This window comes from Anarrhichthys ocellatus, unplaced genomic scaffold, assembly GCF_004355925.1.
Source record: "Anarrhichthys ocellatus isolate YVR2014 unplaced genomic scaffold, GSC_Weel_1.0 scaffold6, whole genome shotgun sequence".
Classification (NCBI taxonomy): Eukaryota; Metazoa; Chordata; class Actinopteri; order Perciformes; family Anarhichadidae; genus Anarrhichthys; species Anarrhichthys ocellatus.
This window is the reverse complement of record NW_022280036.1, coordinates 12,415,987-12,428,968: the sequence shown is the minus strand read 5'-3', so window position 1 is coordinate 12,428,968 and position 12,982 is coordinate 12,415,987. Positions and strand designations below refer to the sequence as shown.

The window sequence follows — 12,982 nt, the reverse complement described above, 5'->3', positions numbered from 1 at the left end:
ACACACACACACACACACACACACACACACACACACACACACACACAACATGTTATCACCAGAGGAGGAAAAAACACATTAAACAATTACATCTGGCATTTGTGTTAATAGACAATCTAGAGAAGGTTTTTAAAATATTGGCAGTAAAAAAAGAAAGAAAAAGGACAAAAAAACTGGAATTATCTAACTTCAACATGTTAAAAAAAGAAAAGATTCAACTTGTCAAAACAGACCTAAGTGATAATTTAGATATGTTTTATTGTGATAATAGCTACTAAAAGCCAAGTATTACTGAATAATATAGACAAAATTCACCTGTCATGGTAAATCCACCGACAAATAATCCAATGTCTCTCCCTCCGACCATGATGGTTTCGCTGCGGTCGGTGCCCTCCGCCTCCCCGGAGTGTTTGTTCTTCCATGCCGCCCAGATGCCCACGAACAGGATCAGTAGATAGAAGATCGCGATAGCCACAAGCCCCTCTACATGGATGGTCATTGTCGCACCGGTCTTCCGCTAGGAACGGGAGGGCATGGAGACCTGCTTGGCGCACGGAGGAGCGAGGATCAGATATTAAGTACAATGAGCATAAAGAACAATAATTTGGCATTTAGTTTTCTGCAACATTTGACCTTTTTGGTTCGTGTGAAATCCATAGAAAGTTTACATTTTTGCAGGTTTTAGTCGGATTCGAGGGTCAACTGAACAAACACGTATTGACTTGTTGAAACAGAATATTAGAATAAGAATAGTTCAAAAGACAGAATTCCCTCTGCTGATTAACTTGATTTCATGCGCGCTTGTGGCCCGGAATGCTGTCTTTTCCAGGAATTTGACCTTCAACGCAGTGTAGGTCATTTGTGGTGCTCGTCAATCTACATCAACACAATAAGTAAAGTAAAAATGTATCGTAAAGACTCGATTTTACTCGTTTTCGATTCCTTCAGGCAAAGACTCAAATACAGTTCAGCTACATTAGATACATCCTACATATATAAATTCACACAAATGTGATATTATTCCAATATAAATGGATCAAACAAATATGTGAGAAATGTTGTAAAAATAATCACAATGTGTCTTCTATTTCGTGTCTGTGCTTTTGGATCAAACATGTTTTCTCTTCTCCATCTCCTTCTACCCGGAAACATGCGCGTAAAATTAAAATTACGCACAGCATTCGCTACAGAAATATAACCAGGCCAAGTTCGAGACAGCCGTATTCAAATTATATTGTAGATAATGATCTGTCATCTAAAGATTCCCACTTTGGCCGTGCTTAAATTAATAAGAAATTGTCATTTTTAAATACTATTTGATAAACAAGCCTAAACAGTTTACAAAAGCTTGAAAAACGAATTCAAAACTTACCTCAAGTATTTCAAGAGTCATGTGATGGGGCACCTGATGCAGAAAACAGCGAGCAGAACTATTAAGAGCCTCGGAACAGTTAAATGAATCGTTGGTGGAGGACTCCCGGGTGACTTACTGAGGCTTATAAGGGAGCATGTGCCGTCAGACGACTGATACACACGTCAGAGAAACCAAACGTCCCTCTTAATGAGCACCTTGCAATAGAACCACGTCACAGTGTACTGGCCGATCTGACTGGACGAGGGTGGGAGAGATCCCTTTGCTCAATAACAGGGGATTGCTTTTTTTTTTTTTAAACCACTGAATGACAAGACATGAATTTTAATGCTGCATTTTTACACATTAAATAATCAATATTTTGTGGATGAGCAGATGGAATGTGCTTCATACTTAATGTGGCTCATGCTCCTTGAAACTCTGTGCGTAACAGCCGCTTAATTGCGCAGCCATACTTCATGTGGCCTTTTATCCGCTGTCACTCGCTCCTCAGCCGGCATTTTACCTTACAACCGCAATTAACTTTGCTCCACAGGAACAGTTTTTTTTTTTGGCGCGACTGAGGAGGATGAGAAACCGCTCTGAAGCCCTCTTTGCTTTGCACAGAAGAAAACTGTGGATCGGTACATTTATCTAAAAAATAATTACTTAAATCGTATATTCGTCAAGTGGATTTTGCAGCAATTCGACCGAATTCAAGCTCGTTAATCTTCAATACCTTCTTAAGTCCATTCTTTCTCCTGATTTTAGGCCTAGTGTGGCAGAATTCGTATAAATGCTCTCCATCTTTTATCAATTAGAAATCAATTAAGTATACTATTCCTGTCACTTTCCCTTCATCAATGAACTGTGTCTACTTAATGGCCGTCTCTGCCTTGAGTCGTTTAATGTGCTGCTCTTGTCAAAACTGACAGACATCCAATTAGGATGGATCCTGAAGAGCAGTAGGAGAGATTTAATGATACAGCGAGTCTCACTTAAAAAAAACTGTGGTGCACGCACGCACGCGCGCACACATGCGGATGCGGACACGGACACACACACACACACACACACACACACACAGAAACACTCGTCTCGTCTGTAAAGAAAAGCAGATTGAATCACTCTGTGAACCAAATCTGCTCGACTAAATAAAGGTCTTTATTCTTTTGTTGCTCGGCCTGGCAGGTGTTTTCCTTTCCGTTCTAATATTGTGTCTTGTTAATTTAGGTAACAATAATGAAAACGTTATTTGATTCAGCTTAAAAGGCTCAAAAGCATTGTAGATTCTTTTGTGGGGCATTCAAACAAACAAATAGCATAACAAATAAAAACAAATTTCTTTTTTAACATTGATTTGAATGTGATTTTGCTTGACGTCTGACAAGTGATTCTGTGCGATACCGGTGCCAAAATCCAAAACTTCCGGAAGACAGCTGGTTTCTAACTGCATGTTTGACAGATGGCTGCCACATGACCGGGACACTCTGGCGTTTGTAGCTCAATGATGCTAAATACATACACATGCCAACATAAAGATATAACATGACACACAATTTACAACCTGCTGCAAAGAAGCACAACAGAAATCCTCTTGTATAACTTGTAAAAATGAATGCTTATGTTTTAACCAAATAACTTCTGCAGGGCTCAAGGGGTGGAGGTTTAATGAGCAGCTGTTGCTGGCAGCGCTCAAGATGTTAGTAAGAGAGCACAAGAGACACAGAGAAAGGTGCCACCAAAGTGACATTACTTCTAAAATCATGAAACAATATTCATTCTCCAGCATTTATTCTTTAAAAAATAAACACATACAATGTAATAAACAAAATACATACAGCTCATTTGATAATAATCTACAACATCTCTGATGCTCAATGGGTCTAAATGTTTTAAAATCTTCACTTGTATATTTTGAAATATACAATGTATTTCAAAATCAATGTGTCCTGAAAGCCATCATGAGTTGAATTTGAATATTTTGGACCTTGGCGTCCCCCTGTGGTAGTCTAAACAGGGATACTGATATGTGTGGGTGGGCGGTCGGGGGTGTTTGTAGTTTCTGCAATTTGTGATACTAAAAATAAGGTTTACAGATGAGACAGTTATGGACACGATACCACAGAATATATCAAATAAAATATTATTATTTTAGATCATACATTTACGTCAGTTGTTCCTTCTTGCATTGAAATGACCCCAAAACAGGGAAACACCTCTCACTTGCTATACACACTCTGATCTGTACAGATTCTTTTTGAATGCAAGCTTTCAGTCAGAGACTACAGAAGAAGATCAAAGGCTTGCCTTAAAAACTGTGTGCAGAGTGAGCAGAGGATTTTTCTTTTTAGCGGTCTGCCTTTGAATCACTGAAGTACAGAGTCAAATGTAGGACGCAGTTTGTTGGATTACATTTGTTTTCGTTTGAGCACTGAAATAAGGCAAAGATAAAAACACTGGTTATGAAATAGCTTTGTAAAGACTAGTTTTGAGTTTTAAGCAAACTAATTTACTTCATGACAAAAAAGCTTAGCCACAAGTTACAATATGCCCAACAAAATCTACAGGGTCCTGGAAAACATTTAATCCTAATCATTCAGCAAACATGAGCAGAGAAGCATGAACTATTAGCTGCAGCAAAAGTATAGCAAATCTTGATTTTAATGCGACAGTGAGATGGCCCAATATTCAAGTTTGAAAAAGGCGATGTGCACTGGAATGCATGAACATTTTGGTATCGTCGAACTGTTGTGAAACTTCAAACAAAACACAAATAATAATGTATCTACAGAGGCCCTGAGAGACCGAAGGAAAAAAGAAAAGAAATGGAGCATTTGGCATTAACCTTAACATTAACCTTATTTAGGTTGTTTTATATGTAGTAGCCCATTACAAACAGACTGACGTACCGTAACTTATTACAAAAGCATTTTTAGATTGATATCTGATGCATGGAGGCTTGAGGCTGTCACCTGCTCTCAAGCAGTGGCCATAAAATTGCAGATGAGAGCATTTATCCTCCGCTGTAAGTGTGCAGTGGAAACGCATATGATCACAACACACAAGGCCGAACATATCTAACGGTGAGCAAAATACCTCACTGGTATAATGTGGTGCTAGTCTGAATCAATCAGCTGTGAAACATGTTTTCTCTTCAGCGAAGCTGGCATATACCATTTGTCGGACACAGGACAGTTGAGGGGCTAAAACACACAAAATAAAACACCCAACAACACATCTTTTCTAAAAGACATCCTGAGCATTCATGCTCCCTAAAATGAAGACAGCAACAATCACAATAATTTACATAAATCCAGCTCATGATTCTTGTGAGCCGGTTACACAAAGATATTGAGAAATGGAAGGGATAAATATCAAACATTTTTTAACATTTTTCTGCCCCTGTGGACAGCTGTATTCAGCTGTAAGTTACTACTGGTACCAGGAGGAACAAATCATGTACTCGTTTTTCCGAATGAAACCACACTCCACCAGGAACCATCTAAACACCAGAGTAAAAACTATCCCATGGTACCTCTGAAAACAGGGTCCACCCGTCTTACATAAAAGACTTCTATGGAGGCTGCTTCTTCCGGCGCGTCCATCCTCATGCCCTCACGTTCTCATTGTTTTGATTTGATCTGGAAAAATGTGAGAAATGCTTTTAATCCGCTAAATATAGAGCACAATATGTATAAAAAAAAAAAAAAAAAAAAAAAAAAAAAACTATATAAAGTTATTATTTCATTTCAAGTTTTCTATAGATATTGCGATAATATGAACGTGGATTCTTTCGGCCATAATAATAATCATGTAGTGTACTGTTCATAATAGCCTTGTGGTTCACCCAGCTACTTCAGGACTAAAGTCCGAATAACAAAGTAAACATGGTAAGGACATACATTCTAAATACATTCTTTTACAGCTATACAAGGACACAAGAAATAACACAACACTTATAAAACACACAGTACTCACTGCATAATTTGATCTGTGGAAGGATTTGAATGAGGGCGTTAAACATAATAAAAAGAAAAGAAAATGATGTTGAGGTCGTGGAACAGACTACACTTTGCTTCTGATCTTTCAGGCAGATATACATTAAAACAAACTTTACTGTAATGTGGAGGAAAAACAAAGACATATTCAAATGGTACACATTAGTAGGATTAACTGGTTTGTTACTGCTTGAAATGAGGATGAAAAATAATCAAATTTGTAAAAGGAAACAAAGTAAAAGCTATACAGAACACAATAAAACAAATTTAACATTTTTTGTTTATCTAAAAATGACACGTACATAAAATATTGTGTAACTTGCCATCATTATATCCAAGTAAAATGCAAATGCTAACTCAAGAGCTTTGCTCAAGTTATTCTGTTCCTATACACAAAACTCAACATTTCTTATATGGAACTGTTTTTTAATACAAACGTTATATAATGTCGGTAAAAGGTGAGTTGATATACATGTACTCTACAGTTACACGGCCACTCCCACTTTCATTCATATGAACTCTCATCATACCTTGTAACCAGTCCACTCCCTCCTGTAAACCTTCTCCTTTCAGAGCATCGGTGGCACTGAAACATATCAACACATCATATTAAAAAATGCAAAACACCGTGACATCCTGGCATACTAGAATGGAAATAAGTGTGCTTGAATGTTCATACCAGATGTGCCAGGGTTTGTCTTTCATGTTCTCCAAACAGAGCAGCTGTGAGACCTTGACAGAAGACAGAGCATCCCTGACATCCATCTTGTTAGCAAAGAACAGGATGGGGATCCTCCTGTGCTTAATATCTGCAGTGAGCGTGAGAGGGTGATGTAGGAAAGTAGTAAGGTCATTAAGTTCTACTAATGAGGAACAATATTGCGCAACCCAAAAAACTTTTTAAAAAGTGGATTTGGCAAAAACAAAATGTTTGCTCATTTAAAAAAAAAAAAAAAAAAGATACAACAGTAAAACACTTTATTTAGAATTTAAACGCAAGTTCAAAAATCATCCTAAATGTACATGAACATACCAGAGTGGTTTAGTAATGTGTCCAGTTCTTCCTTGGCTACTACCATCCTCAGTTTGTCTGCACTATCAATGACAAATATGATAGCCTGGCCTTCCCTGAGAAGTACAAAGTGATCACAGAAATGAATATGCATAGCATATCAAACGGCAAATAGGACTGGTGCTTTTGTAGCACTGGCACACTCACTTGTAGTAGTGCTCCCAAAGGTTTCTGTATCTGCCTTGACCAGACATGTCAAACACTGTGAAGGAAAGACTACAAAAACAGAAGAGAGAAAACTTTTTTTATAGGGTTTTTAAAAAAACGTCATATATCCGAATAGCGCCAAGATTATATGAATTTACTTTAGACAGAAATATGCAACTATTAGAAGATGACTTCACATTTATTGAGCTACAGATTGTGTTAACTTAAGTTGTTGATTTGAACAGATACCTGGATGTCTTGAACTTCTCTATGCTGAAGCCAATGGTTGGGACGATGTCTTGCGCCTGAGCCTGGAGGACGAATGTAGCATGTTGTAAATAAATATACACGAATATCACATGAGTGACAGTGAATAACGTTTTTTTGTCAAAAACTCATTTCTACCATAGTCCTAAATGTGTAACATCACTATAAAGACGTTGTAAAACATTGGGTAGACTTACATTAGAGGGCTTTAGTTGGTTGATGATTGTGGTTTTTCCACTGTTGTCCAAACCAAGACACAGCACGTTCACCTCCTTCTTCAACCCCAGCCATCCGGCCAACTTGTCAAACAGCCCCATCAGCTGCCTGTCTGATCTACAAGAAAGAGGCCATAAACACTCTAAAAGCTAGATGGTAACAGAATCCTTTGCAGTTCAGCTGTTATCATCGGCAGTTACCAGACGCTGCCCTTCCACACTGATTTTAAGTCTGACTTCTTGCTCTCGGTAAAAGGTGCGTCTGCGCTGACTTCAACCTGGTGTGCAGTTATCAGTGAATTTACTCTTGTTTTGATTGGGAAACGAATTGCCCTTTCTATTGCGTTACCTTTTTCAATGGTAACTAACGTTTTCCCTGAGACCATTTAGCTAGCATAGTTAATTAGCATAACATCGACCTTTCCCTAGCAAAACATTTAACGTAAACTAAATGTTTACGTGAAGAGAAGTTCGTGTTTTTTAGCTACAGAGCAACGGCTCATTGCACCTATCAACACATACCGTTAGCTAACCGTTAGCTTAAGCTAACGTGTTCAGAGGTCTCTAACGTAATTAGTTAACATTCGCTAACAGCTATTTAACTAGTTAATCTCTTGTTGTTACTGTTGCTAGCTAGCCTTAGCTAACGTTTAGCCGCTGGGATAACGTTAATTACTTCAGCTTGCTAGGTTTACATGGGGAGTAACTTTAACTATCTAGCTAACCCTGGACAATTTCTTTGCAGTATGTTGTATCTCCAATTTTACAAGACAGTCCCAACATGAGAAAGCATAAAGTAAGCTAACGCGTAACATATTTGTAACCTAACTTAGCTAGCTTGACGTTACAGCGTTAGCTATAGTTGGAGCTAACACGACAGCTTGCATTATCCTTTTCCAAACTGTTTTGTAGTGCAAGATTGTACCTGTTATTTAGCGTTGAGATCTTGCTTTCACGATTAACTTCACGCTCCCTTAAGCTAGCTCATTAAATGACCTGGGTCAAACCATTTCATTCATTTCTCTGATGCTCTCAAGCCAACAGACGCTACACTGAGTTATTTACACTGTGTTGCTGGGAAACCAGTGAGCTGACTCAAGCCTGCCCCCTGCAGGCCAAACAAGAGTGCCTCCTACCTTGTAACGTTACTGTTAAAAAAGCGGAGTTTATGAATTGAAAATAGACTGTTTTTACCCTTTTCTGCTTTCGTTTTATAACTGCAATTTCATTTATAGTTTATTTATGTGAGTTCCTATTGAGAATTATTGTAAAAAATGGGACAATAACTTGAAAAACTTATGCCTTTTGTAAAAAAAGGGGAAAAAAAGCAGTATAGCATGTCAAATCTAAACAATACACATTTTGCCACTTTCCTTAGCGCTGTAAGGTCTGTATGTCTTTCATTTATAACCTACCATAAGCACCCATTTGACAAACTCACCTGACAATTCTTCATGTCCAGAAAACATGTCAGTTTCTCGAGTGACATTTAAGAGGACACTGTTGCATGCATGTGTTTGAGACAGGGTGCATCCATGGATACGTGTGTGTGTGTGTGTGTGTGTTTGTTAATCTGCTCAAGCAATTAACTGGTAGATGTTTAAGCTTGTGCTGGTTAAAGTTTTAAAATAGGGTTGTTTATTAAGGAACAAACATACTGAATAAAACATACAATTTTCACAAGACTTTTTGTACAAGACATACTGCATTATCATGAGGATAGAACATATATTTCTACAAAATCTTTGACATTCAGCGGTCTTCAGTTCAAAAAACATGATTGTATTTACCAGTCTGTCAATCTTTATTCCTGGTGAATTGTTTCATTATCCAGCTGGAAAGGTTGTAATTGAAATCGCATACTGTACCATTCATTACCATATACCCTCTATTCTATCCACTTCTTCTCTGGTCATGAGGTAACTGACTTGAGACCATTCAAAGTCAATAGAAACCATTGGATTGTCAGTTGGAAAGAGAAGAGGTATTGGTGAACACTTGAATAGACACTAGAGTAAAGAATCTCAGAATTCAAGTGAATGCTAGCAGTTGCTGAAATAATTAAGAGACGGCATTTGGCCAACACTGACAGAGGTTGGTTGTTGTGGAGGCTGTCGTGACGATGATCCATAAGATGATGAGTGTGTATTACCTAGACCACATGTGTGTCTAGCAGCGGCCCGCTCCCACATGAGCAGCGCGTGGTAGCTGTTACACCTAACAGTCTGGTGTTTGTCCGATTAATTGAATGACGATGCCAAGGAAGTCTGGTCTGCTTCCGGCTCAGTGAGAACACACAGTCTGTCTTTGTGTGACGGTCTCATACTTGAAAGCCACTCTGTTGGATGTGGTGAAGCTGCAGGCGAAGTGACTGTATGCTGCTTATGATTCTCCTCTGGTGGCCAATCAAACAGATCCCGATACGCCTGATGTCACTGAAGGGGAGAAGATTGAATAAATAGTTACACAAGAACAGCCAACCTATTTGTACATCATGACAAACATGCAATAAAGTTAATAATCTGCACATTGGGAAAACTTGATAATATGAGCAATAACCATATTTAGAATAGAATGACAAAATACTGTAATACTGGTATTAGCAGTAATAATATAGTTTTACATACATACGCATACTGTACAGATCATTTCTTGCTTGATGATGGAATCACAAGTACAATTCCACATTTTTTTCTGTTCCTTTGATGCTTTGTTTCCTTTTAGAGCACTCCTTTCTACTACAGCTGCACTCTGTTTAATTTGGCTTCACTCACTCTATACTCATTGTTGAAATGGAATCCAGTGTTGTGTATCCTGCTGCAAGGAAGTTGTTCTTATACTGGCTCATTTTGATGGAGTCCAGCCAGTCGCCGATAGAGATGAAAAGAGGGTAGTCTGGCATGTCCTCTGGCGAGTCAGGGAAACTGACATGACAAACGGAAAGTTAAGGAATACAAAGAGACAAGTTAAGCTGAATAATAAATATTCTTTAAATTACCATGTCAGTGGTTTAGATCTACAAACTGTGTAGACCCTATATTATCACTTATCATTTCCCAATACATACCTTAACCTGCCTTACACGTAAGTAATCAGTCACAGTCATTATTACAACTTTATTGATTTTGACCCTGACTTATTATTGTCCGGTGATATCGCTGTACCACATTTACAAAATCCTTTTCAAAATTTCCCCGCTTGCTTGATGTTTGTCCCCTGGGTTTGATATTCTTACAGATAACACGTGAATACGATGCTTTGGGAGCTCTAACATTACATTTTGAAGCGTCTCACAAGCACCTGAACGCAACTACAAGTGTTTTTCAGTCTCATATTTGAATTGCATTACCAAGCATTGATAAAATCTAAGCTAAATAAATATTTACCAACCATATGGCAAACAAGTTTTAAGTCTGTGCAAGGTGATTATCATTCCCTACTGAAATTGCAAGAAATGAGAATAAAAGAGTACAGTATGCTTAGATATTGACATAAAGTTTACACATCTTATAGTTAGTGGACTAAAGAATGCAAAACCACCAGTATGGTCCTTTCACCAAGTGTCTGTATGTATTGATAGTTACCTCTGCACATCATTCACCAGAGTGAGCAGACCACTGGGATTAACTATGAGTTTGTCCAGAAAAGAGAGCACATTGTTGAAGCGTGGGCGCTGGTTAGACTCCTTCTGCCAGCAGTGCAACATCAGCTGGTGCAGTGTCACAGGGCAGCCCATTGGTGCTGGTAGACGGTAGCCTTCGTCAATTGATAAAATGACCTGCGATGAAGTTAATGACAAGTGTTTTTTTTGTGTGTGTTGATTATGCTTTAGTGGTTATGGAGTTTTAATATGATCGGTAGCTTACATCTTGATTGGACATCTCCCAGTAGGGCCTCTCACCATATGACATCACTTCCCACATGACAATGCCGTAGCTCCACACATCGCTGACTGTGGAAAATTTTCCATAAGCGATAGCCTCTGGTGCTGTCCAGCGTATTGGTATCTTTCCTCCCTGACACAAAAACAATAACACAGAACAAGCCACTGTAATATATGTCAGATTGTAATATCCTGCAGTAACTGTTAGATCCACACTCACTGTCGCAGTGTAGGCTGCTTCAGTGTCATCTTCAAGGACTCTGGACATGCCAAAATCAGACACCTTACACACCAAGTTTTCATCCACCAAGATGTTGCGAGCAGCTAGGTCTCTGTGAACGTAACCCATATCTGAAAGATAGGTCATGCCCACTACGATGCCGCGCAGCATGCCGACTAGCTGGAGCACTGTAAACTGCCCATCACGTGTCTGGAGTGGTTGTGAGAGAGAAAGAAAGAAAGAAAGGGGGAGAGGGAGAGAGAGAGAGAGAGAGAGAGAGAGAGAGGACAAATGTGACATACGGGGGACAACAATTACTCAGGAAACGTGTGCACATCTGTGACCATGTATTCCTCTCACCCGGAGGAAAGAATCAAGCGCTCCATTTTCCATGTACTCAACGACTATCATTACTGGTCTGCCTGAGGAAAAGGTAAACGACAGGATTTTAGTGACAAAAAGTGAAGACTAAAGTAAAACTGATGCTGAAGAAGAGAACATTTAAAGAAAGAAAAAACACACAGCCAGAGAGATACACATAGAAAGCTTACTCCTAGTGACCACTCCTTCCAGCCTGATGATGTTGGGGTTGTCAAACTGTCCCATGATTGAAGCCTCACGTAAGAAGTCTCGCCTCTGTTGTTCCATATAGCCGCCTTTAAATGTCTTTATTGCCGCAGCGATGTCCATCCTTCCAGGTATGCGCAACCGACCACAACAGACTTCTCCAAATTCACCTGTCAGAACAACCCAATACATAAAAGGGTGCACTCTCATATAGCATAAGACTTTACTGGAACTCAATGAAATAATGAAAACAATACATATATTCAGTAACTGCGTCCTACATAATTTATTATTATTTTGTGTTCTTTGTAAAGTATACACGTATGTTTTTGCTTTCATGGAGTCAGGTGAAATAAACATTAACTGATTAAAACTTGTAATTGAAACAAGAGAGAAATGTGGAAACACTAGCAATCAGCAGTTGCTTTGCCATTTACACATCTGTACACACTGCCTCCACCAGATGGAGCCCATGTTACAGAAACTAAACAGATGGAAGGCACCTTCATAATTACTCATGGGCTAAATAGCAGACACAATCTGTTCGATTTAATGAACCATCGAACATTCACAGTCAGCAGCGCTGGCTTTGCTCCCCTAAAGTACAATACTATAAACTACTTTAACATCAGCTTGCTAAGAGTGGCTGTAAAAGTTTTAAATTCAAACTTTATGAGCTTTAACATTTCTTATAAAATAAAAATATTACTCAACATTAAATGTGACCATTTCTCTATTGCAGGTGCTAGTCAACGGTCGTTGAGACATTTTCTTTACAATATTAATATGTAACCCTGAATATGAATCTAGAAAAATAACCTTTTTTTCTGGTTACCAGTCATGTATTATACAAATTTATGTTTTCCTCTTGTACACAGTTGACGCCTGTGCTGCGCCTGCCAGCAAACGCATGTACAGTATAACATATGAGTCAATGCCTGTATACATTTGTGTATGTAGAGTATTACCATGTGTACCATATATGTATCTGTTTTACCTGCACCAATCACCCTCTCGATGCATATGTATGAGGGGTCGATCTCTTTGGCAAATTCCTCCACAGCCTGAGTGGGGTCTTCATACGTGTCTGGATCCACATAGGTCTTTATCCCAGAGAATGGGACTGGAAGAGGAAAATAAATTACAATTTCAATATTTTTCATATTACATTGGAACATGGAACATGGAACATTGACACACACACACACACACACACACACACACACACACACACACACACACACACACACACACACACA

At 38.7% G+C, this 12,982-nt stretch overlaps 3 protein-coding genes across 8 annotated transcripts in view; all 3 read right to left on the bottom strand.

Annotated features, from left to right (window-relative positions):
- slc5a7a (solute carrier family 5 member 7a) overlaps nucleotides 1-1,544 on the bottom strand; it is a 5,556-nt gene extending 4,012 nt beyond the window's left edge. The window contains exons 1-2 of one of the 2 annotated variants that reach the window (XM_031846459.1): nucleotides 1,373-1,544; nucleotides 316-544 (exon numbers count right to left, since the gene is read on the bottom strand). In XM_031846459.1, the coding sequence (XP_031702319.1) occupies nucleotides 316-499 (184 nt within the window). In that variant the 5' untranslated portion in view covers nucleotides 500-544; nucleotides 1,373-1,544. The remainder of the gene's footprint in view (nucleotides 1-315; nucleotides 545-1,372) is intronic. The other variant, XM_031846458.1, reaches the window with a different exon arrangement.
- A 1,584-nt stretch (nucleotides 1,545-3,128) lies between these two features.
- arl6 (ARF like GTPase 6) lies at nucleotides 3,129-8,124 on the bottom strand. 3 transcript variants are annotated; one of them, XM_031846454.1, is made up of 9 exons: nucleotides 7,979-8,124; nucleotides 7,036-7,171; nucleotides 6,821-6,882; nucleotides 6,572-6,640; nucleotides 6,386-6,480; nucleotides 6,032-6,161; nucleotides 5,883-5,938; nucleotides 5,333-5,345; nucleotides 3,129-4,995 (listed from the first exon to the last, which is right to left on the bottom strand). In XM_031846454.1, the coding sequence occupies exons 2-9, from the start codon at nucleotides 7,153-7,155 to the stop codon at nucleotides 4,962-4,964; spliced, it is 579 nt and encodes a 192-aa protein (XP_031702314.1). In that variant the 5' UTR covers nucleotides 7,156-7,171; nucleotides 7,979-8,124; the 3' UTR covers nucleotides 3,129-4,961. The 3 variants fall into 3 exon arrangements, with proteins under 3 accessions (XP_031702314.1, XP_031702315.1, XP_031702313.1); XM_031846455.1 differs by lacking the exon at nucleotides 5,333-5,345; XM_031846453.1 differs by lacking the exon at nucleotides 3,129-4,995 and having other exon boundaries at nucleotides 5,003-5,938.
- Nucleotides 8,125-8,668: 544 nt separating this feature from the next.
- The window catches only part of epha6 (eph receptor A6), a 50,237-nt gene continuing 45,923 nt past the window's right edge, over nucleotides 8,669-12,982 (bottom strand). For 2 of the 3 annotated variants that reach the window (XM_031846104.1, XM_031846103.1), the window contains exons 13-20: nucleotides 12,721-12,846; nucleotides 11,708-11,893; nucleotides 11,517-11,578; nucleotides 11,157-11,366; nucleotides 10,920-11,069; nucleotides 10,638-10,831; nucleotides 9,828-9,977; nucleotides 8,669-9,488 (exon numbers count right to left, since the gene is read on the bottom strand). In XM_031846104.1, coding sequence (XP_031701964.1) covers nucleotides 9,374-9,488; nucleotides 9,828-9,977; nucleotides 10,638-10,831; nucleotides 10,920-11,069; nucleotides 11,157-11,366; nucleotides 11,517-11,578; nucleotides 11,708-11,893; nucleotides 12,721-12,846 — 1,193 coding nt within the window. In that variant the 3' untranslated portion in view covers nucleotides 8,669-9,373. Of the gene's footprint in view, nucleotides 9,489-9,827; nucleotides 9,978-10,637; nucleotides 10,832-10,919; nucleotides 11,367-11,516; nucleotides 11,579-11,707; nucleotides 11,894-12,720; nucleotides 12,847-12,982 lie in introns of all 3 variants that reach the window. The other variant, XM_031846102.1, reaches the window with a different exon arrangement.